General features: G+C 40.4%; 1 protein-coding gene across 2 annotated transcripts in view; it reads left to right on the top strand.

Moving 5' to 3' along the window:
- The window catches only part of fng (Fringe glycosyltransferase), a 35,865-nt gene extending 12,944 nt beyond the window's left edge, over positions 1–22,921 (top strand). The window contains exons 5-10 of one of the 2 annotated variants that reach the window (XM_069043094.1): positions 5,980–6,130; positions 13,805–13,890; positions 21,756–21,826; positions 21,885–21,979; positions 22,136–22,218; positions 22,387–22,921. In XM_069043094.1, the coding sequence (XP_068899195.1) occupies positions 5,980–6,130; positions 13,805–13,890; positions 21,756–21,826; positions 21,885–21,979; positions 22,136–22,218; positions 22,387–22,441 (541 nt within the window). In that variant the 3' untranslated portion in view covers positions 22,442–22,921. The remainder of the gene's footprint in view (positions 1–5,979; positions 6,131–13,804; positions 13,891–21,755; positions 21,827–21,884; positions 21,980–22,135; positions 22,219–22,386) is intronic. The other variant, XR_011158142.1, reaches the window with a different exon arrangement.
- Positions 22,922–25,150: the final 2,229 nt, after the last annotated feature.

Raw genomic sequence — 25,150 nt, 5'->3', positions numbered from 1 at the left:
AGAAGAAATCAAAAATCTGTTCCAGATTTACACCAAATTCTAATGTTGCTTATCTAACGACTGTTCAGTGTCGTTCATCATTTTTGACGTATCTCCACATGTGCATGTGACACGCTTGCGGTGATGGTGCTGTTACCAAACTAGTAAGGTTTCTATGTGGTACCATGAACTCCAACAGGTGTTTAATGTCACACTCTCTCAAATCTATACTCATTGAACACATTTTTTTGTTGTTGTGACTTGTATCGTTTCTTTAATAAATCTAAATCTGACTGGACGAAAAAGAACATAGATTTTTTAGATGTTGTTTTTAACAGAGGCGCTTTTCTGCATTTTTTATGCATGGGATTACAACCCTTGCTGCACTCGTACTTGCAAATTTCCCACTTCTAAAAAAACTACTGGTTATAAAAATAGTGCAACATGTCTCGAAAATCTTAATTTCCTCGACCATGGATGTTGCAGACAAAGGGTCGAGTTGCGATACCTTGTTCATGAGACCTTTTGAGCAAATTCTTAAATTTAAAACATTCTTTAACTCATAAAACGTACAAAAGTACAATTTTTAAAGTCATCAAAAAAGTTTTATTAACTAACGCCTTTAAATACGAACATTTGGCTGGCAAAACCTTGTCCACAAGGACAACTTTACTGAAAAACCACAGTAGAATTATCTAGAGTCGTCAAAGAAACTTTTTAATTGCAATCAATACTTGCGAAATCTTATACAATACATACAAAAAAAAATCAGAATGAAATGAATCAAAATTTACAGTGTCTGGGTCTTTTTTAAAAGCAATTTTTACAAACAAAATATTTTTATAACCTGGTAAGAGATTATGTTAAAGGGAAGAGCTGCGAAAACATGACATGAGATATTTACCATTAAATTAATTATTATTTGAATACATTTATTATTATTATTATTTATTAAATTAGCATGAATATTAAATATTCGGTGTTACTTCAGTTTTGTCCGGAAACTCTGACACTCTCCCCTTGTGCAGTGGCGCGGATTACCCCGAGGCACCCCTCCCTGCGCCCCCTCACGTGTTTCATTTTGAAAAATTTAATTTACCATCCCCCTTTAATAATATCGCAATATATCCTCTTTCGTCTTTGCTAAGCCGCTTACGTTAATATGTTTGCGTCACTCAGGATCCAAGTGCACGTCACGGGAATCGCTCCTCCTTCAAGTTAACATCTCCCATTTTGGGAAACTCGTTAATTGTCCCATCAAAGTGGCGAATCTGGATCGCTCCGCTAATCCGACCAACCGTTCCGAGATGAATTAATTTTTATGCACGATTTCGTCGCTCAACAGCGCACAAATTTCAATTTGCCCGGATTGTTTCGACGGTGGCCAAAAAAATAAAAACACCAAGAAACAATTACTGCAACTTCACCCCGTTCCGGTCGTCTGAAAACCACATGTCGTGCGTCTTCTGTTACGTTCCGCTTGCGGGCGCATTGTGTCGTGGGGGTAACGTGAGAATGCGGGGAAGACACCGGAAAAATGGCGGCGGCGGTGAAATTCGATGAAACGTCCAAATTGGACGCGTACACGTCGGGGTGGAATGTCAACGGAATTATCAAGGGAGGCTTTCAAATTAGTTGACCGTTCCTGCGACCCATGTAATTATAAGTCCTTTGGAAAATACGCTCCGTAGTTTGACTTATTGAAGGAAAGGTTAATTTAGATGCAAAACCCGTGACCCTAACATGCCACAAGTCGCACGCGATGTGGATTTTTCTCCAAGTGAGGACCTAAAATGGAGGGTGATGACGGGTCGGTAACCACCCGATCGATTCAGATGTGGGGAAAAGTGACATCAATGATGCAAAATTTACTCTTGCTTCTCCGTCCGCACGACACGTCAAGAAGCAGTCATGTGGTCAACTGTTGCTGATTACTGCATCACTGCATTTTACGCTTAAGCTGTGATTACGGCTACTTCACTGCAATTTACTAAATTAACCGATTTGTTGCGCACGGCTTTCATTAATTAATGATCCACAGCTACCGATAACCGATTGGTTTTGTGTTCGGTGCTAAACAAATGTAAACAATATGTTTGTTGCCGTCTACTTTAGAAGTTGGTGGTTCTTCGAAAACAAAATACATATGCATTAATTTAGCGCCTTAAATAATTTTTATAATCACGAAAGACGTTTTCAGTCACTCGGCTGTGCCTCGTGCCTGAAACCTAGTTGTCGTGCCGTAAAATACACCTACCGCACTCTAATGTAAATAAATATTTCAAAACAACGTAGTGCACATCCCGAGTTAAAAGAAATCATCAAAACTGTGACCTAAACAAAGAAAAGGAACCATTTTAGTAATTTTATTTAACTCTTGTACATTTGGCCACAGTTTTCAACAACAGATTCTTTTAGTTACGTCCCAAAAATGATAAAGAAAATCCTTCAAAAATTAGTTGGAAGCTTAGAAGATTTAAATTTAAACCTTCCATTTTTAAGACAAACGCAACATCTTACAAAACTTCGGTTATAAGAGCTTTTGGGGACACTTTTACATTAAAAAATCCTTTAAAAACCTTCAAAACTCTGCAACAACTTTCAAGACTTGGCAAAGTGTACATTGACCGTTCCTCTCAAAGACAAACGGTTGATTCTTCAGGAAGCATTCGTTCGTATTGATCACCGCACTCCTGCAAATTACACTTGTGCAACAGTAATCCCAGCTACTCGTCTGCAATTTAGTTAATTTTACCAATTTATTATGTATGCCTTGACTAATTAATTAATTAATTAATGACCGGCATCCAGCGACAATCCAGGCGGAATAACAATCGATTGGTAACACCAATCGCCACTCTTTATTTTTGTCACGTTTAGAATTCGCTTTTTTTTACCTGAACCTCCACCGTCGTCGTCGATATGAAGAAATCAGAGTCGACGCGACCGGCGATAATTAACCGAGAAGTACGGCCTCCGCTTTAATTAAGCATTAGGACAAAGTTGATGGATGGTAGCCGGAATAGAAAGTAAACCATTAAGGACCACGTGAAAAAATTCCCCACCATAATTAACCAACCGACGAAACGGTAAGACGTTTTGGGTGCGGCTCTGAAAAATTGACCGTGTCAAACTCGTCATTAATCCGTGATTATAAAAGCCGACGTTTCGGTCAATTAAAACCGTCATCTCGCATTACTCGGCGGAGGAAACAAAGTCGTGAATAAATTCGTGGAGTGTCTCTCGTAAAATATGAAACCAATCTCGTGATGGGAGTTATGGCGCGAGCGAGACGCCGAATGGGACAATGCAATTCGCTAAATTATCGAACAAGAACTCGTCCGGACTCCGCTCGGTAAACTTCTTGTCCTTGGTTTAATTGAAATCGAATCTGTTTAATATTTAATGATGTTAGATAAGGTTTTGAGTGGACGCGAAGAGAACGGGTTCTGTTAATTATAATCCCGTCCGCATCTGCCCGACGTCGCCCCATCGGACATTATAAATCACTACCATGGATACGCAATGATCGGATAATTGGTGCCCCCGTTGCGATTTTATAATTTATTCAGGAGGCGAATGTGCTCGCGGTCCGTCATAATTTTCCTTTTGGACTTTTTCGTTTTTTTGCGCCTGTACCACCGACCAGGCACAAGAAACCAATCACGGTTCATGAATGTAACGTGTAACGTTGGTTGGTGTCACACACCGAGGACGCGTTTGTCGTACCAATTTGTTTACTCCTTTGGGCAACGCGTTTTTTCACATTTGCTCGATTCTTTTTACAGTTAATTCTTCGTACGCCTTGTCCAAAATAAATTGAACCACCTACGGCAACAATCCAGTTTTCAGCAATTAGTTGGAGCATTTAACCTGACAAAGTCGCCAGTGCCATTAGCATAATATTGTTTTTAATGTTCTGGTTGTTGTGGGTTTTCTCTGACAAGAACAAATCCTCGAACATAAAAAAAAACGTTAAAAAAAAATAGAAGCTTTGTGAGAGCTTTCAACATTACAAATCATCAGGAAAAAAATTAAAGAGCTTTTCAATAGTTTTCAAAATCCAAGAAATCTGTTACTACCGCGTGCATTTCAAAAACAAGCGAGCTTTTGCCTTGCGAAACTAGAACTTCTTCAATCAATCAATCATTAAAAAATAGATAAGAAAGAGTGGAAAGGAAAGCTTTTAGTAGTTTTCACAATTTAACAAGTTTTCTGTTAGTCCTTCTATTTCAAAAACAAAGGAGTTGTTGGTTTATAAAACTTACAAAGTTTCAAAAACTTGTGAAACCTTGTTCGGTCGAAGATATTTTGGACATTCGTTTTCACGCTATAAAAAAATAATAAGAAAGAAAAAGTTGAAGCGTTCCAAGAAGCTCTCAAAGATTGTAAAAACGAACGATTATTGATTTGAAAAACCTTGTTCACAAAAATTTTCTAGTTTAGCTTTAGTTTAGAACAAATTGTTGGATCCGCAAAAAAGAAATGAAAAAAAAAAGTCCTTGAAGAAAGTGTTTCTGAGATCCTTAAATTTTTAACTTTCCGATACCCTTCAAAATCCAAGAAATCCACTGTTACTCCTTGGATTTCAAAAACCAACGAGCTTTTGGTTCGCGAAGGTTGTTCATAAGAACTTTCGGAGTCATTTTTGATTTGAAAAACTTCAGTCAATCAAAAATGGGAAGGAAAGTTTTTAGTACGTTCATAATCTGAGAAGTTTTTTTTTGTACTCATAGGTCATAGCCTTAAAAGCAACGCTTCCAACGCTCGCTCCGAAACGAGTGCTTCCCGGTCGACTCGAATGTAAAAATTGCAAAAAACACTGGCCCTTTGAGGCATTCAAAAAAAATCTGTCTTGATAATAATAAAATTTAGTTCATAAAATACAACTTTCCTGGGTTTTCCTCCATTAAAAAATTACGGAAAGATTTATAATCGTTGAAAATTGTTCCTACAAAATTCACAAATTATTGCAAAAATTGAAATATCAAGTGAAGCAATTGTTTCCAATAACCAAAGATCACTGCCTACTTGGTTTTATGTTCCTTTATGTTTAATGTATTAAAACAAAAAAAATTAATTTAATTTTCGTACAAAAAATATTGTACGAACCACTTGCGTGAAGACATCTTCCGTTCATTCGCGCATTAATTAAAGGCACTCGCTCCTTCGTCGCTCGTGCTTTAAAAAATGCGCTCATGCGGGAACATGGTCTTCCCGCACTTGGTTCGTAAATAACTGTTGTGAATTCTTCTGTTTCGGAAATACACGGTTTGTTGATTTCCAAAAACTTGCAGAGTTTGAAAACTCGCAAACTTGTGAAACCTTGTTTGAAAGAAATTTTCCAAGAAGCTTTTTAACAGCTTTGAAAATTTAAGAAATCTTCCTTTTTTCGTCGATCTTAAATACGAAAGACTGTCGACTTGCTTGTTTGTAAAATTTTTGAGAATCTCGTTAATTTCCCTCGAAGAAGTTTTTCTAGGCTCTCTAGATCGTAGCATTCTTGTACATATTTTCACATTTAACTCGTACCTCGCACCCGGCGTGACATTTTAGCAACATTTCACTCCTGGGTGGTACCGTTAACCTGAAATTGATCGCATTTGTAACAGATTTACGAGATTGTTTTTACCATCTATGCCGTATAGATGCAATAAAACTGTTAGTTGTTTGATACACGATCTCGTTGTGGAGCACCGCCGTTGCGTCATCCCTTTATACCGCGTGTTCCCGCGTCTGGGATGCGTATTTTGTCAACTTGATCATCGCATTTTTCTCTTTTTAACCTCGTAATCTAATAAGAAATCTCCATTGGGGCATTCATCAGTCACGAGTCGGTTCCGCATTTATCAGACTGGGAGTATCTGCTTATCCCGCCTAGTTATTCATCAAAGCCCGTCTCGACTGTCAGCCTCTCGTACACACACCGATCTTTATATGTAAATCACATAGAAATTCCCCCGGTGACGGCGCCCTCACGATCGATCATTTTGTTCGCAGGTGGTTTTGCCACTTCGACGACGACAACTACGTGAACGTGCCACGACTGGTCCGCTTCCTGGGGGACTACAATCCGAGGGAGGACTGGTACTTGGGCAAGCCCAGCATCCAAGCGCCGCTGGAGATAATCAATAAAGAGAAGAAACCGACGGTGAGTAGCCGAACGCGGAACTCGATTTCGAATGTGGATGGCTTCATAAATCGTGGCGCGCCAATGCAAGAGGTATGACCTACCTGGCCCAGTAGCGATGCCCGGAGGTTTTCCTGGTGGACCACGCCTTGGTATGCACGCGAGTGGCGTGCGTGCAGACGTTACGTTACCAGTGGCGTTGCAAGTGCTCAAGAGGGGCGATCCAGCTTGAAGGCTGATTAACGGGCATCATGGGTGCTTGCGGAGGTATCCCACGATTGCAGATCTGGGGAAGACTTTGCGCATGTGCCCAGGCGATGTCTGGACCATTTTTAAAAAATTTTCAATAAAAAGAAAAACAAAAACACATACTTTCACAAGAACCTGGCAACAATATTTCATAAGGAAAATAAACAACATATTTTGTGACAAAATATACATATACTATTGATCAGATTGTTTATTTAGACACTTGGTGTAAAATGCAGTCACGTTGTTTTGGCATAATGGGAGGCGATGGAAATTTTGCATTTAATTTGGTATCTAGTAAAACTGTTAAATCAGGTTATGATTTTCTAAGTTTGAGGTTATAAATAGCGTTAATGTCTAGTGCATTGTTGTCAGTTTTAGTAGTTTGCAATAGAAGAAAACTCAGAAATCGCGGGAAATTCAGCATGTCAGGCACTTTCGTGACGGAAATCAGTGTGTCCAACATTAAAAAAATAAATCATAGCCTCACATTATACCAAAACAATGTGAGTGGTTTTTATACGTATGAGTTTCGTGTCTAAGGTAATCGATTTTATATAAAATATTCATTAAAAAATCAAAATAAGATCATAAAAGTTCGAATCAGATGGGTTTAATTAGAGTTTATATTTAAGTAAAAATGAATTGAACTTGACAATAACGGAAATTTAAGGACCAATAAAAATTTTAATTAATTTCGAAGCCGCAAAAGTTTCTCTTCTAATTTTCTCAAGTTCGTTAGATCTTGGACAACGTGGAGGTCAACATTTTAAATTGCTTTTAGTTGTCAGCTGTTTAATTGATTTGTATTCTAATTATAAAAATTTATCACAAAACTGGATTGGACGTGTTTTCGAGACATTTGAGAAATGGTTGTTGAACGAAATTTATATTTTCATTAAAATTTTTTTGCTCTTAAATAATAACCAAATGAGCAGAAATAGCTGCTCAATCTAACAAACTAATAATGTTTTTATAACTGGAATGATTTTTATTATTCTGAAGCTAGCTACTTCAGGATATATTGATTTCATTCAACGTTGGGTTTTTTTTCATTATTCATTTCATTTTTCACTTTTCGCCATCGAAACACACAGGTCACGAGTCATATATCCATACAATACAACGTAAATTCGCTTCTGCATACGTTTTTTTGTATGTTTACATGTTTCGGATAAGCTCTAAAACCGCTGAACCGATTTTCAAAAAATTTTCAATATTAAATAGCTTGATTCTTTAGAAGTAACTAGCTGTGTGCCATTACGCTACGACCATTCCAGTAACAAAAAAGTGTATTTTTTTTATGATCACATTTGTGGTTTATTTGCACTTTCCTTTCGGCACAAATTTTCTTCAAAGTAAACGGTACTAAGTGATATGGAAGATTATTAAGTGGGCATTCTTTAAACGGTCTATAAATACTTTATGGTCCGTGTACCGAGGCAATAAAGTTGTACCAGGATTACGTTGAATAAATGAATCTTTTTTAATATCCCTGAAACATTAAATTATCAAAAACGGGTGCGTTAATTAATGAACGGAAGGGCATCTTAAAGAAAAAGATTTATATACCGTTTAATTAAAACTGTAATTATCGATGTTGCTACTACGTAATTGCATAAAATAAGGAACTTAAAAAGAACGGAATACTTTTCACAATCTGACGTAATTACAGTATCAATTAATTATTATCATCGCAATTTCCTAGAAACACTGAAACAAGATTGAATTGCCCACTTTTAGTAAAAACATCCAGATATACATAAATTTCTAGTTCCACCACATTACTTCTGCTGAAGTTGATTTTGTGAATAATAAATAATACAGTAAATTACTCTTACATTCCATGTAATCAGCAATCTTCATTTTACACAATACTTGGGCGTATACCGTAAATGGAAGTCGATAATATAAGTTACGTAACATCTTGCATGACCTCGTTGAAATTAATAAAAAAAAAACGCTACGGATATGATCAGATATGATCATGATTGGAAGGTCCAAAAATACATCAGCGTGTAAAAATACACAGTTTCAAGAATTTAATGTCAAAAAAGTGATTGTTTTTTAATTAATAATACATTATGCATAAAACTGGTGTAAAAAGTACTAGTTTTACGCTGCGCTGCGCTCGTGCGTGTAAATTTCCCGCTTGTAGAAAAAAAAAACTATTAAACAAAAATGTTTGACCAGTTCAGTTCAGTGAGAGTGTTTCAGAAAACGTCGTGAAACTCCACAGAATCGTTAGGAAATCTCGAAAGACTGTTCGACACCTCGCCAAACTCCAAATTACAAACCTCCGAATCTAGTATCGCACACATATTAACTGTCGGTCGAGTGCCTCCCTGAAGGCTGTTTGCGTCTACTTGTTTTCCTAGTTAAACTCAACTGTCGGGCGTTTGTATCTCTGTATTTACATTTACACAAGTTGAGACGCTTTCAACCGGTCCGAATCGCATTGGTCAGCCGTGAAATCAAGCGAATTCCCCATTGTACACAGTATTCCATTCCTCAAATTGTTTCGTTCATCGCTGATGGAGCCGATCGCGCCGCCCTTCGATTCCCGCCCCCGGCCTAGGCCAAGACCGCTCCAATTCTTTCCTGCGGGTCCGCTCCTGCGGCCCGACCGCGGAAACATCTGTCGGCAGTAAAATTTTATAAAGCAACATTTCTGGCTAACTGCAATCTCTTGATGGCTTTTCGGTCGTAGCGGTCGAACCCGGGGGTCCCATAAATGATTTCTCGGTCGAATCTTTTTACGACTCGGCTCGTTCCTTCTGCCGCCCCACTTAACGTCACCGTCGTCGACGAGGTCCCGCGTTGAGAACCGCGACCGCACCGCGTTACCAATTAGAGGAAAAAACGGCCAACGATCGTGGATTAGCGCGATGGCGATTTATTAACTTCGAACGTCGCTGCGGATCGCTTCCTGGCCGGCAGCCAGGTCGTCCGCAGATAGCTGGAGGTGATAGGGACGGACTTTCCACTTGGGTGAACGCGCCTCGAGATCTGGCACACGCAGCCGTTCATCAACGGGTGCCCTGGGTGCACCTCGATAGTGTTATTATGGAGCGGTGGCCGCGAAATCGACGCCGTTACCATCCAGTCCATCTATACAGGGTGGCGTGGAAAAATATACATTCATAACTGTGTCTGATCCGAGAAAAGTTGCGCTGTTTTAAAAGTTTTTGGCGTAAAAAGCGTTTTGCGGAAAAGGAAATCACTCATTTAACCAACGTTACCTTGTTTTGTCTTTTTATTCCGTCAAGTCATTAAGACTGGACTAGATTTGCAACCGTACTCTTCATTTTAATCATTCCTTTTAATGCTTCCTGTTCATTTTTATATTTCCTTTTCTCGATGGTTGCAAAAGGAAGAGAATTTTTGTTCTGAAAGAAATTAACTGCCAGGACATTTTTCAAAATATTTCAAAGATATTTTATTCGATACCTCCCTAGAAAGTGAGTATGTATCCATAGTGAAGGTTTCTCTTTCGTTCACTTCACTTTCGCTCATCGTTTTTTGCTCACTATTTTTCACTTACTGGTTTTCATTCATTCGTAAATTTTTCCAATTCTTTCTGATTACGTAATTTTGATTTTTTAGGCAACATTTGATATCTCGCGGCAATTGACTCTTCCAGGACATCATCAGGAACATATAACTCTTCATCATCAATTACCACAACGTGCACACAACCACTTTATTGACGTTACAGAACTTGGTTTATTTTAAATTTGATTTCTGATTGTTTTCTATAGCAACAGAGCCGTCCAAAAATGTGACTGATTTTTATTTAAAACTTTCAATACAAAGTTACAGATTCACTTTCAAAGGAGGTATCGAACAAAACCAAATACAGCACTCGAGAGTAAGGCCGCTTTCGTTCACTTGAATTGCATGCAATTCGCGTGAACGAAAGCTTTGCCTTCCTCAATCTTACTATAAATAACTACATATTCCATTTTTTACGCAAAAATTCTTGTGATATTTGTTCCAGATGTAAAAAATATATGTTAGAACTGTTGATATTTGATACTCTTAGGATGTTCCAATGTCAAAACTACTTTGTAATCATCTTTCAAAGACTTTGTCCATAATATTTCTGTATAATATTTAAAGCTCTTCTCCATGTTGAACATTTTTGATTGGTGACATCACCTTCACAAATTTATGACAAATTTACATAAGTCTCTTTGACAAAACCACATTTTTAGCTTTAACAGTGACTCGTTATGTGTCATATATCAATGTTAATTAGTCCTGAAGTCTCTACGAATCAATGTAAAATTAGGCGAATCGCGTGAAGCTCGCGTTAAATCCGTGAAATCCGTAAGAGTCCGTGGGAAGTCTTTTGGCGTCGCCACCATCGATCACTCGACCGACCTTCGTCGCGCATCCTCCCTGTATATTTTTCCGCTCTCCTCGTTTCGCGCTGACGAGGGCGAGGCTTCCTCTCGGACACGTCTGATTTATTTAAGGCCTCATTTAACGGTCGACCGCGCTCGACATTTGCTATGAAAAGTCCAAAACTGGGCGTGTTCTTCGAGATACTGCCGACCGACAACGTTGCTAACACACATGTCGGATGGAAATGAATTGATATACAAGACAAAGTGCGCGGTTCGTGACTGGAACACTTAGACCTTTCTAATTTCTGCAACGGAGACGGGACCGTTAGCCTCCGGCGAAGCCACGGGGGTCCCGCCAACGCCCATCCGCGATGTCAAAACCGGCGGCGGTCACTCCCGGAATTCGAAACTGCCAACATCAATTACCGGAGCCGTCCGTCCCGTAAAGCGCGCTTTTATTGCATCGTTCGTCAAATACATATTTGGCGGCGTCGAATGTGCAATTTTCGGAGGTCGCCGTCACCACGCTAAACAGATATGGCCTCGTTCGGTTCGCCGATTCCTGTAAATAGTTTAGATCGTTGCCAATAAAATTAATTGGCAGTTAAGGAAGCACTGAAATTGTTGTTGGTTCTTGGTAGGCTCGTCGGCCAATTACGTTGTCTTCTGTTTTATGTAACATTTTTCCACTTCGACGGAAAAATTATGGCAGTTTCAGGCTTGATCGGCCGTTAGTTCGTGTCTCGTGAAAGTCAGCTCAGTAGGCGGGAAAAACTTCAGGAATGGCCACTAAATTAAACTGAATTCTTGACGCTAAAACTTTCCACTTTTCGAAGAAACTTCATCCAAGTTTCTCGTCAGACTTTTTCGTTTAGCTCCAGTTTTTGACCCTCCTTAAAACTCACATTCCTGCGTCCCGCACGTCACCACAACGCGCCCGATGTTGTGTTATATATTTTTTAAGTTATAATGGATTCTTTACGTAGAAGGTTACGGCTTTGCAAGAAAACTTGCCTCAAGTTTCTTTCCCATGTTCTTAGGTTTATTTTGATTTTACCGCTTTTCCACAGATCTAGAATCAACATTCCTGTGTTCCACAAGTCACCATACTCTACCCGATCCTTTACATTGAAGCTTTCCACTTATCCCAAGTTTCTTTGCCCATCTCCTCTTCAACACATTTTGCTTTTGGTGTCCCCCAGATCACCACATTATGCCCAATGTTGTTGTTTATCTCTAGTTCTTTAAATTGAACTGGATTGATTACGTTGAGTCTTTCCCAAATTTCTTCCACTTCATTCTGTTTGTCTAGTTTTTGACTCTTACATAGATTTAGACTCGCATTTCCGTATCCCTCATGTCACTACCTCGTTCCAGATGTTTAACAACGTATACAGTAACAGTTCTAGTTCTTTAAACAAACTGCATTCTTTACGTTGGAACTTTCCATTTTTGGGAAAAACTCGCCTCAATTTTTTTCAATTTTCTTTCAGTACCAACTTTCGATTCCTTCACTGACAGTCCCGCGTCCCCCACGTCACCGCATCGCGCCCGATATTGTCGGGTTCATCTCGAGTTTATTTGTTTGTTCTTTTTGTTTGCAGCTTCCGTTCCTACCGGGTACACATGTTTATTAGTCTAGTAAATGCTTGCTGTACTTAAGTTCCACTTTTTTACGTCTCCGTGATAATATCGAATTATAAAAATAAACGTGGCGTGTACGTCATGATTTACGTCAACAAAAGGAATGACGGAAAATGAAAAACGAAATAATCGCTGTGACAATTTAAATTAACGAGTGTGGAAGAGAAGTCGCCGCGCCGCGATTTATCTCCGACAGTATCTTTGTCATTGTCTAGGCGGGGTTATTGTATTTTTGACGTTTTTCTTTATTTAAACAACCGGAAAAGTGCAATCAACAGACGGCAGACTTTCGAACAGCCACTGTAATTAGCGTGAACTGAAAAGTAAAATTATTACTTATCTGCAATTATTTGTGTCGGGGCGAAACGTTCCGATCGTTAATCGTCCTAAGTAGTTTCCCGGAGTTGCATCGTTTTAATTGTAATTTATTTTATGCACAGGTGTTCCATCACGGTAAACTTTATCCCCGGTCGGGAGTGGTTTCGTTTCATATTTTTTTCGCACGCAGTTGACAATAATAACTAATGACTCTAGAAACTTTCTGCCGCCGCCTGAGTTCTCCCCCAACAAATTAATAATCCCGGTGAAAGGAGAAGTGTATCCCGGAAGGCCGAACGAAATTAAAAAACAGATCGCACACGAAGAATATGTTTACTTTGTTGGGCGACCGCTCGCCCTTGGGCGGATATGGGTGTTCGGGCCCCCGGTTGGGCGCCAAATCCGTCATCCCTCTCTGGAATTTCATCGAAATTCCGGTTCCGGCTCGTAATAAGTGTTTTATTCCGAACGGAGCGAGACCCCCCCGAGTTAATAAATTTTCAGCAGACTCGCAACTTGCATTTACATGGAAATATGATGACGGCATTACGCGACTAAATTGAACCGAAAGTTCAAACGCTCCATAAAATGTGCATCGTGCAGAAGTAATACAATATATTGGGAGCATGTGTGCGTTTTAAAAAGAAGAGATCAACGCGAAAATCCACGAACAGGCGTGATTCAAGTGCCACTGTGGAAACGTGTCGGGCGACAAATTTTCCAAAAGCTGGTTCAACGACTATCCAGTTGTTTTTTTTTTTTTGGACTGGTCCGCCCGGAAATTTTTACCGCTTTGATTTGTGCCACGCAACCGTTTTATTTATTAGATTAGGACGTCGACTCCCAAAACGATTTTAAATTATTCCGACACGGCGATGGGCTCGCGGCCGCGCTCGTAAATAGATGTCGCCCAGTTCGTGAGGTTGTGCCGCATCGATTCGAATCGCTTTAATTAGATTAAAAACGTCCCCGATTCGTCACGGACGGTAAAAGCGCCCGATTCATTCCGCTCACGCCGGTTCTTATTCAACATTTTCCGGCGGGATGACCGGACGTTTTCCCGTGCGTGCGAGGCGGTCACCACTTTTTCACCGTACTCTTTTTTTCGCTAATCGTTTTCCGATTTTTGCAGCAAAAAGTCAAGTTCTGGTTCGCCACGGGCGGCGCCGGTTTCTGCCTGAGTCGGGCGTTGGCCTTGAAGATGATGCCAGTAGCCAGGTGAGTCCCCCAAGACGATCCTCCACCATTCCGGGATGTTACCGTGTCGATGGGTGGGTGGTTGAGGTTAATCAAACGCGACACGGACCTGTTACTTCTACTCGGTAAAGCGACACTAATTGCCTGACAAGAGGAATTTCCACCGATGTAAACGCTATCGCGTTTACCAAAGAGAAAATCCGATGGGGACGAAAAAATGACGAGCTAAAATGAAATTCAAACGGACGTGAAACAAAAGCTGCGACTCATCCGATAAAGCACGAGGAACTCCAAAATTTACACGAAATCACAATCTCGTCACCTGTATCGCCGACAAATTGCATATTCCTTAAATTCCATCACTGAAATCTCAATTTCAACTTGTGATCGCAATTACGACTCGCGCTTTACTCATCACGATACAGCAATCACAAACTCGATTTTATGTCACAGCTTTCGTCCCGATTTGTACGACCTTGTGTCATTGATACAGTCGTTGTTTCAAACTGATCGCTACGACTTTTGTCGCACTGATCACAACTTCGCTTCGCGTCACAACTTCGCCTAGACCGATGCGAGTTTGTGACGCGCCCAAATTTCGCCGGGAAACGGTATCGCTGCCTCCACGTTCGCTAATCATCTCTGATTAAATGAAAAATGGCGTGCACGCGCATTTTACGTCGTCAAACCACCTCTCGGTAGTTGCCTTGTGGCAATTATGTCATTAAGTGGTCCGGTTTGATGCGTAATTACGACGGACTACTTGTTAAACTGTTAATGAAATGGGTCTATGAGTGACCACTTAAGGGTCCCGACATTACCTAAGACCTGGTGCCTGCCCCGGACCCGTATTTGCCGCAAATCCGTGACTCACCTTGAGGAAAGTGGCTTTTAGTTCCTTTGAATTTTTTAACGCAGCCCATCAATAATTCATCCCGCGAGGAGAAAAAAAGAGGAGGAAGGTCTCCGTTAAGAACGACCGGACTGAATGAAGTGTTTTTGAGCTTCCAGCTTTATTAAATTTACCGTACATTGTATTTACCTGTGTTAAGAACCGGTTGACTTTTTTCACCTTCGAGCAGCAGGACGACTCTGTTGCAGTCATTACGGAGCGTTTAGTTTAATTAAGCGAGTCGGAAAAAAGAATGAAAAATGGCCTTAGTCGGTAGTCGATCAAACTCCACGTCGTTTCGGACCGGTCTTCTTAACGATTTTAAAAATGTAATGATAGGTCGCGATAGCGAAACGAGCACGCGACGACTTTCAAAATAACATTTTGATAGGAACCCGTTCCGGATGACCGATCTGTTAAACGGTGCCAGTGACTCTTTTGGTAGCAAACGAAACGTAATTCGGTACCCGATTACTGGTGCGCGCCGATCGATTTTGGACGCTGTCCTCCCGTAAAATTTCATTTGGCGTGGTCGTGCAAAAATGTCCGTCGAGCGTAAAACGAAATCCGGATCGATCACTGTCGCTCATAAAACCGAACAACACCGTCCGGAGCCACAGGTCGATAAATCGCGTAATCGCCAAAGCAGCGCTCCCGGCCCCGAGGACATCCTATTCATTATGTTAACAACCCGGAGGATGAAAAAGGACGAACTCCTCATTACACCTACACCTCGGCTTCCCGACCCTTTTATGACGTCATAAACTCCGAAAAAAGAAAGAGCGGGCGCACACTTTTTTTCCGGTCCCAAGTTTTTCGAATTCCGGGGGGCAAAAAGCGTCGGCCGGCCGGAATCGATTAGTGCCTCCCGGAGAGGCCGAAAAGACTGCTCATTACCGAATACCCAGGCCGTTCTAATTCCGACAACAACAGAAACACAATATTTTATGGTCTCGTTAAGGAACGACCGGCATATTTCGGATGATCCGCATTACTAACGGCGATTTCGTCGGCCAATTACCGGAGCGAGATGGTTCTCTTAGGTGTCCTGTGCGAGCGCCAGTCGAACCGATAAACCGATGGGAAACGGTGTTTTATTTTTTTTGTCCGGTGGCGGCTTTGTGGTGGTGGCGTTCAAAAACGAAATAACCACGGATTGTCGACGACGGGAACGTGTAAGAATCCGGCGAGTAAATTGGCTTTGTTCATTTCACACTTGTCCATTATCATAATGGCGAGACAGGAACGGAATTACGCGGTTTTGCCGAAATGGGTGGTCAACGGAGGAAAAAATCGTCATGACGAAACTGAACCGTTTTCATCCACCCGTGGTGTAAGAGCGCGGCGCAAAAAACCGACTCGCTAAATTGAAATTAAATTTGATTATTCCCACACAAGTGCGCCTTCTTATAGAGCAATTTACTTACTTCTTATTCCCGGATGGGAGAGGGAAAATTTGAATATTTCCCTCGTTAGCAGAGCCATTCCTAATTAAAGCTATGATACTTATTTAGCGAGTCCCGCTTAATAGCCGGGAGCGGGATGGAGGACGTTATTGCGAAGGAAATTTTCCGGGGCGAGTAAACGCTCAACAATCGAACGTCTCCAACGATTAATAAATTGAGTCAATATTGACGCAGTTTCGGGCGACGTTTCATTAATAAAATTCCACTAATGATACTAGAACGAAAAAAATCGAAAATTTATAAATTAATTTACAACGAGACCGCACATTCTATTGCCGTAATAAAATCGCGCCCACCTATAAATCATTTTGTCAATTAAAATTTCAACCGAAATGTTACGTCACTCTCTTGATCAGATTTTTCCGTAATTCCAGCACAAATATTTTCGCTAATTATGATATTCGCCTCGGGAAAGTCTACCTCCGGGTCGCGTTCTAACACGATTTTTTCCCGCAACCACACTTTCCGTACAGTTAGCAACATGTTTTTAAAATTTAATGAACCTGGCGAGGAAGTTGGACTGCTCAGACCTTGTCCCCTTGAAATTTCGCAATTTTAGGTAGACATTTGTCACACACTGAAACCTCTCAACCTCTCGAGCACTTCCTAGTGTCGACAGAAGAAATAAAACTTTTTTAAATGATCCTTCGAATTGTCCCAAGCATTATTTGTATGATCGGTTTTACATCCTTGCAGAACTATAGTTGGCGCGGCGAACCAGTGGAGTAGTCACGAGGTGTTCACGTGATAGTTCGTAGCGACGTCATGAAAAGCCTGATTTACACTGCTTTGCCTAATTTGGGTTTCGTGGGGAAAATTTAAATCTTAATATGTAGTTCAAGAATGAAAATAAATTTAATTATTATTTTGAACTATCTTTCTCGAAGTTTTTGAAGAGATTTACATTGTGCAAAGAAGATAATGATGTCAAAATTGTTGATGACCTAGAAATAAATGTAGAACGAAGACTTTAAAAAATGTACGATGTAGCTAAGACATCCTTTTGATTATGTGATCATTATGGACGGGAAAACCCCTAATAGGAGCACGTCCCTGCTAAGGATGTCCGTAAAGATTTCACTGCTGGGCCCGCTGAAAGAAATCCTTTCGATGACCGAATTTTAGTGACGTAACGTGAGACGTGTTGTCCGAAATTGATGTCCCTTCGAGAAATAATTACGGCCCGTGACAGTAGAAAATGCCTCAACCCCTATTATTTCTTTATTTATTGGGGTATAAAAACCCCCAAAAAACCCTTATCGGCGCGCGTTTTCTCACCTTTTGTTGAACTGTATCACCCGCAAGAGATTTATTTGAAATGTGTCAAAAAAAAAGAAGACGACCACTGCACAAACCAATTGCCATTCGACTCGGCGTGATGTGTTTTCTTTCTTTTTGCGTCGTGTTTTTCATTACCGCCTATTGTGTTTGCCCGAAGTATCGACATTTCGCTTCGTATCCCCCCGAAAAAACGCACTGGCACCACACTTCTCCCTGAAAGCTCCAATCGGGAATGCAATTCTTCCGACGTAATTAATTCATGCGGTGTCGCACTTTTCACAATAGCGCCATGGCAGCACCTTCGTTTCTATTCAGATTATTTCACGTTGTTTTGGAATTTTTTACGGTGCGAGAACGAACAATCCGGGTATGATCAAAAATTCAACGTCATCATTTATGGACGATCTAATAGCGTTGCAGTTCCGATCAATAATTTAACGTACACATTTTCCATCGAAAATTGTTAATAATAAACGAACGGCTTCCGTTCGCTGCAGCAAGACCATCGATTCTTTAGATTTTTTTTATTTCCCTTGTTGCTCTCATCGTGTCGCATCGTTCATTTTCTCTGGTAATCGAAAAAATCCATCGCGGAATTGTTGGCCATTTAAAAGGTCGCCTTGATGAGCAGAACGTATCGAAACTGACGTTGTCCATAAATCAGCGGCGGTTTAATATTTTCGACGGTCCGGACGCGGTTCAGTCGTGCCACCGGCAGGAAATTAAATAAATTCTAATTCACCATGATCGAGGAAGTTATGACGATAATGAGGGCATTAAAACGTCACTGTAAATGTTTGTTTTAATTAAGTCCGTTAGCCTCTCCACCTATTTCCAGGATTTTTCAGATAACCAAACACAGGACTCGTCATCGCTGCAATTTAACAGCTTCATTAGTGTAATTGTCCACGATCTCTAGATCGATTTAAATTTTTTAAGTGAGTCATTTTTCTTAATTATCCACGTTTCGTCGTCCGCGGCTCCACATCATCGGTGACTTTTCCCGATTGTAAGAATCCGGTCGGCGGGACGACCCACGCGTTTTTAATTGGGTCCGGATTGTTCGGTCCTCATTAATTTTTATCTGGAAACGGAGACATTTCAGGAATTTTTTTTCCGACAGTCGCCGACGAATTAACTGCCGTCCTTTATCTAATCAGTTGTCAATTAAGGGGATCACCTCTTGAAAATTTGTCGGACGGTTCGGACGCGAATTTTCGATGACGGCGACGAAAAGGGGGGACCGAAACGAGCCGGCGAACATTTGCCTCGTCTTCTTCTCCTCCTCGGCGGACGGGATTGGAGCGATCGACCGTGGCAATTTCGAGATAATGATGGACTCACACGACCGCCACCTGCCACCTGCCGATTCTCTATCTCAAGAAACGGACACTTGTGCGGCACATGTGGTGCACCAGTGGCGTAAGCACGGATGAGTTCGCACGCAAGGGGTCTGGGGGGTCGGGTCCGTGGAACCCCCGAATGAAAACTAGGAATCGTCCGCGTAAAAAAACTGCTCCAAATATAATTTAAAAATCAATTGATCTCGGTTTAAAAAAATGTACAATCAGCTCAACTTCTGCTGCGTCAAGACGAACTAATAATGTATAGTACACAAAAATGACAGTTACCAACTGAGTAAACTAAAAATTAAAAAAAAAGTAATAGTTAACTCGCAAAAAGCCATTTTGATTTTTTTTCGCGATAGGCTTATAAGAAGCCTAATTACAACTTCATGTGTTTAAAAAAAAGTAGTTATTATGTCAAAACAATAATAAATATATGCACCAAAAGCAAACGACAAAAATATGTACATATTATGGTTTCTTTAAAAAATTCCCAAAATGGATAAATTATCCAATTCTAGACTGAAATATCCCCTGAAATTCGCCATTTTCTCGTTTCAATTAAGTTATAAGATACATCTAATTGTCTTTATACAGAGTTATTATAAATGATTGTAGTCCTAGTTGGCGTGAAAACTGAAAACTGTAAAATTTATGGTTGCCGCTCCATATGAAAATGATCAAAACTATGTGAATAAGTGAATACACATCGTTCACACAATTGACACTATTTACAGTTCACGCCATGTTTGTATTGAGCGGCAAAACTTCCTTAACCTGGGCATGGCTTGTTTCGACTACAATCATTTATAATGTCCTGTACGAGTATAACTAATAAATGTTAAAAAATGGAAGATTTTTCCAAACGCGCCAAATTACAACATTTTAACTGCGATTGTCTTAGAATGAGGATTACATAGAAAAAACAAAAATTGATAGAAAACACCAAAACAAATAAGATTTAAAACAAGGAAATAGTCTACCTATAAAAAAAAGCAATAGCAACGGTTTTCAAAGTAATTCTTTCATTGTTATTTCTGTTTTTAACTTGATTCCACAGAAACTACCACAGACAAAAATTAATTTACATGCACTTGTCCACCATACATTTTCAATAGAGTTCAGATCTGGTGATTTGAACAGTCAACTTAAAACTTCTTCGTATACTGGACAGAAATCATTATTCTGGATTATGAAAACTTGGATAAAATCTAAACTAAAATAAAATCTCCTTGAAAGGAGTTAATTATACTTTAAAGTTCTGTTCACCGTTATAATTTTTTACCATTTTTTAGATAGACAATGTGTATTTCCTTTCATAAAAAATTAATCACAATGAAAGCTTTTTGGCCCGATTAAAAAGTGAAATAGAAACGAAACTTAACCGTTTATTAATATCCGCACTTGATTGTTGCAGCTCTTTAAAAAAAATAGCAATCAAGAATTAAAAAAATCCATTAGACTGGATGCGCGATTAACAGGTGCAGCTAACCGACCTAACTCTGATACATGTGCGACATACGTTACTCCATGCTGACTTGTTCTCCAGCGTTGGAAAGATAAGAACGTGGGACTTTACTTGACCGATACTTCACCATTAGCTCTGATTTTTTAACAATCTTCATCGCCAAGTTGTATCACCGTTATATTAATCTCATTTTACTTTACTGATGATAACTGTCTTTTTAGAATCTGCGTCTCTAATAGGTCTATTATTGTATTCAATTTGGAGTCGTTTATGGCTATCTTTTAAAGCACTCGTAGTTTAATAAATCTCCAAGAAAATTTGTATCAATATTTCAGTGTATTCTTGTTAATTTACCCCAAAAAATTTCCAATATTAACGTTCAAACTCTACTTTTCAACATACATATGTTGCAGATGTAGTTGCATCCGATACCTTGAATTACCAATTAATACAAAATTCCCTAGAATTTGAAAATTTAATTTTTTTATTTAAAAATTAAAACAAGAGTGCAAATTCTAAAAAATAACAAAAAACTCGTTTTATAAGGGCATTGGCGCACTCGTCCCGTACAAAACTCCACTACGGGTCGTTTTCTACACTTGGGACTCGTGCGCCAAATCAACTCTGATTGAACTCGTTCTTTAATATACTATTTTTTTGCTTTAAGAATACATAATAGCAATAGCCCAAGGTACTCTTCATAAAATGTTTTTAATACAATTGGTAAAAACATGACTTATTCAGTGACTGGGTGTAGTAGACCAAACGTACTTATTTACAAAATGTCTTTCCCTCACCAAAATTTCTTGGGGGCGGTTTACGGCGGTAAAGGGGTGGCTGAATTTATGAACGCGCTAAACATTTTTAGACACTGTCTTGTCATCAGCAGATGAGCCGAGTGTACAGTCAGTACAAATATGGAAATTTTTAATTGACTTCGTTCGATATCGTCGTTCTTCATTCATGGATGAATTCCTACAGTTACAGCGCGGTGCGCAGCCCGCATATTGCTTAATAAAATTCCACGCCGTTGCATATTTACGTACAGGTGGTCGCAAAGTTCCTCAGACCGAGACTGTGCATAGCAATTCCGAGTTAATAAAAGTGCCATTGTGGCAATTTCCCGCACCCGAACGAAAATTCCTCCTCCGACAGTCGCAATTACGTGTCTCTTTGGTTAAAAACTAACGTTCAGAGAGCGTCCCCAATTCCTTAAATTCGTGTTAGGAAGTTTAATATGTCTGCGACGCCGTAATCGCATTAAGCTCGAGAAAATTTCAAGTCGGAAGACGTTCGCCTCCACCGAAGCCGCGGCGGCTCGCCTCGACCCGCCGAGCCCCGGGGATCACAAAACTGGTTGTTTTGTGTGAGCGTTTATCACTTGCCGGCCGTAATTTTTCCTTCTTAGTTGTATGATTTGTTTGGTCTTGCAGCGGCGGCAAATTCATCGGGACCGGCGAGAAGATCCGCCTGCCGGACGATGTCACCATGGGCTACATAATAGGTGAGCAACTCTCAGCGGAAACGACGAATTAATCCACACCCACGTCGGAAATTTTCAGAGCACCTGCTGAAGAAGCCGCTCACGGTCGTCGACCAGTTCCACTCGCACCTCGAACCGATGAAGTTCATCAGGCGGGAGATCCTCGAAGATCAGGTACGCTGTAAAAATGAGATCCAGCCACCCGGGGCACGGATTTATGCTTTCCTCCGACCGAAAACCGTAAAAAGCCAATAACACCGGAGCTAGTTGGGCGCGACTCCGTATTAATTAATCGACGTTTTTCAAAAAATATTACGTTTTTGTTCGCAGATCTCCTTCAGCTACGCCCGTAACAAAGATGAATGGAACGTCGTCAAGATCGAAGGTTTCGATACCAAGTACGACACGAACAGGTAAATGTCTAGTCGGACAGGAAACGGCCGCCTTTAATTAGGGGGAATTTATCGTCCCCACGAATTAAATATCAACGAACGTTGAGAGTCTTTTTCGTTATTCGCCGTCGACCCTTATTAAACGCGATGACGACGGGACGTTTTATTAAACGTTCGAAATTTTTACAGGTTCCTGTCGCTCCACTGCTTCTTGTTCCCGCATTTCAACTTTTGTCCAAGATGAGACGGATGACAGCCGAACACCCCAACCCCCACTGGGACGCCCCTCGTTTTTTGTTTATTTTGTTTTTTATTAATTTGTTCACCCAATTTATCTGTGATCTTGTAAATACGTTAATCATATTGGTATACCTTAATTCTACGTCGGTTTTTATGGTGACTAGTCGATAGAGAGCAACTTATTTTAACCGAATCTATATTAGAAACGACCTTTCGCGGTCACTATTTAAATAATACTTTAACGATTTGTTAACAACCAAGAATTAACATATTAACTTTTTAGTTGCAATTTTTTTGTGATAATCAAATTGTGTAGCTATTTTCCTCTTATCACGTATCTCTTTGTAGGTTTAAGGTGCAATTATGTCATTTTATATTCTATTTGCTCAAATGTATCATATTATATATATTGTAAATTCTTGTATATACCGTATGAATGTTGGACGTTTTTATATATTTTTACAATAAACGATTACGTTATGAAGCGCTTTTTCATTTGACACCAACAAAGAAAACAATTCTAGTACCTTTAAACAAAACAAACCAATCTGGAAGGACTGGTCCAATAAATAATTCTAGTTATGCAACCAGTAATACATTAGAGAGTCGGTAATTTTTTCAGTGGTTTTACGACCATAAGTTATGAAGGTAAATTTATTAAATGCAGCCAGGTTGAAGCGCTCCCGTTGCGTCAACCAATCTGTTATCAACTCATAAACTTGATGTTTAAATAGAAACATAAAAGTTCCATTTAATGCGACAATAAATCTGACGCAAACTGTACGCGGGTACAATAAACTCCCCCAGGTCGACGCGAAAACACCCCAATCTCCACACGAAATCAACAAAAGTAAATTATGTAGTTTTACATAAAGTTCACGACTAATGCACGGGAAGTGGTGGATCAAGATAAGTCGTCCTCGCGTTTCAAGAACAAAACTTGTTAAAATTAACCGACAAATTAACGTAAAAACGGCGACTTTTCCAGAACGTTTTCCCCTTTTGCAAAGATCAAACGGCCGTTCGATCGCCGGTCACAAATCAAACGCAGAAACCGAGTCGGACGTTAAATTAACCGGACTCGCCCCAGCGATTGGTTTATTAACGGTTAGTTTCAGCCGTAAAGGCTCTTATGTACATTAAGCAGATACGGTCATATTTAACTAAGGTTTAAGCAAACACAATCGAAGGCGATTATTCAAATTCGGAGCCCCGCAGTATCTGTTGTGCTGGCAGGAGCGACCGAGCGTGCCGATAATTTCGCCGCTTCGGCACAAAAAATAATATCAATTTTTGAACATCTTTATTTCGATGACCGAAATAAAGTGTATCGAGTAGCTACGAAAGAAAAGGGAAAAAATTTCCCTTCGGCCGCACTCAAGTATCCCGATCGTGATGGGATCTCGAATGGTTGCAATAAATTTCCAGGGGGTGTAGACCTGGAGACGCTGGACCCCCGACGTGTGCGCCGGTGCACCTATATTCGGGATCAAATATGGAAACTAGACGTGAATAAAGACCATCTGTACGAGATCCGGGCACATTCTCGTCGAAATGTCAATAACAGACCTCCGCGCCGGAGAAAAACTTCCACCCTTATATGGTCCCGGGATAAAAAAGACGGGGGACGCACAGATTCAACTCCAAAATAAATCACCCCCGGTCAGGGGGGATTTTTACACGCGCACCATAATCTCACACAGGAGTTAAACGTATCGGAGAAAAAATAAAATTCAATCAAAAATAATTGTCATTTCTTGAAGAAAGAAAGAAGAGCTTTGCATTCCTCGTTTGCTGATTTTGATTTTGGTTTTTATTTTTGATAATCCAATCACGCCAAAAGCATCGACAGCCTTAGAAAATCATTCAACTCTACATTATCTATTTAATTTCGTAAGTTTCTGTTTCAAAATAAAATAAAATGAGAAATGATTCAGCCAGTTACAAAAAAATATTTCGTAAGTCAAGACCGGACGTTCTCTGGTTTACCAAAACTGATAAATGTCCAATGTGAGTAATAAAAAAAAAATCTAAGCCAGGACCTTCTGCACTATAATTTGCCATTTTTTCTCATTTCTCCAGTGGACCGTGAAATAGCCCTCGCGTATAAATCCATTAAACCGCAAAACCCACACTCGCCATTTATTTTTTACCTCGCGATAAATTTTTGAAAATTCCACGCTTTCCAAGGTCGCGCCGCCGCCTCTTATTCCCCGACGCCGACCGAATTTTAAACAAATCACCGCCGCCGATCGCGTCTCCGCTCGCCCTGTGATCGTTCAACGAGCGCACCTAATCCGCGTGAAAATTTTAAAGCGTTCGCCCCTCGCGCGCCGCCGTTCATTTTTAATTAGAGCAAACTAATTCGCTGCCCCCGTGAACTTTTCCCTCATCGAATTAACAACGGCACGGGGGCAGGACCTCTCCCGTTCATAAACCAATTACAGCTGCACACGGTGGCCACCGCCGCCAAATTGACAAAACCGAGGGCCGCCCCCGGATCGACGATCGATCGGCACAACTGTTGATGAATCTGGAGCGGCGCTTTGCGCCGAGTGGGCAATCGGCGAGTGCCGATTTCGTCGCCGAAGAATCGAGCGGGGGAGGTCGGGGGTGGCGAGGTCGTACTCGCGCCTCGACGACCCAGAGCTGGGCAATCGGTCCATTATCTGACGTACAACGAGATATTTCATTGTAACTTCGGACACTAAAA

This window comes from Tenebrio molitor, chromosome 3, assembly GCF_963966145.1.
Source record: "Tenebrio molitor chromosome 3, icTenMoli1.1, whole genome shotgun sequence".
Taxonomy (NCBI): Eukaryota; Metazoa; Arthropoda; class Insecta; order Coleoptera; family Tenebrionidae; genus Tenebrio; species Tenebrio molitor.
Note: the sequence above shows the minus strand (reverse complement) of the source record. Positions and strands in the feature narration are given on the sequence as shown.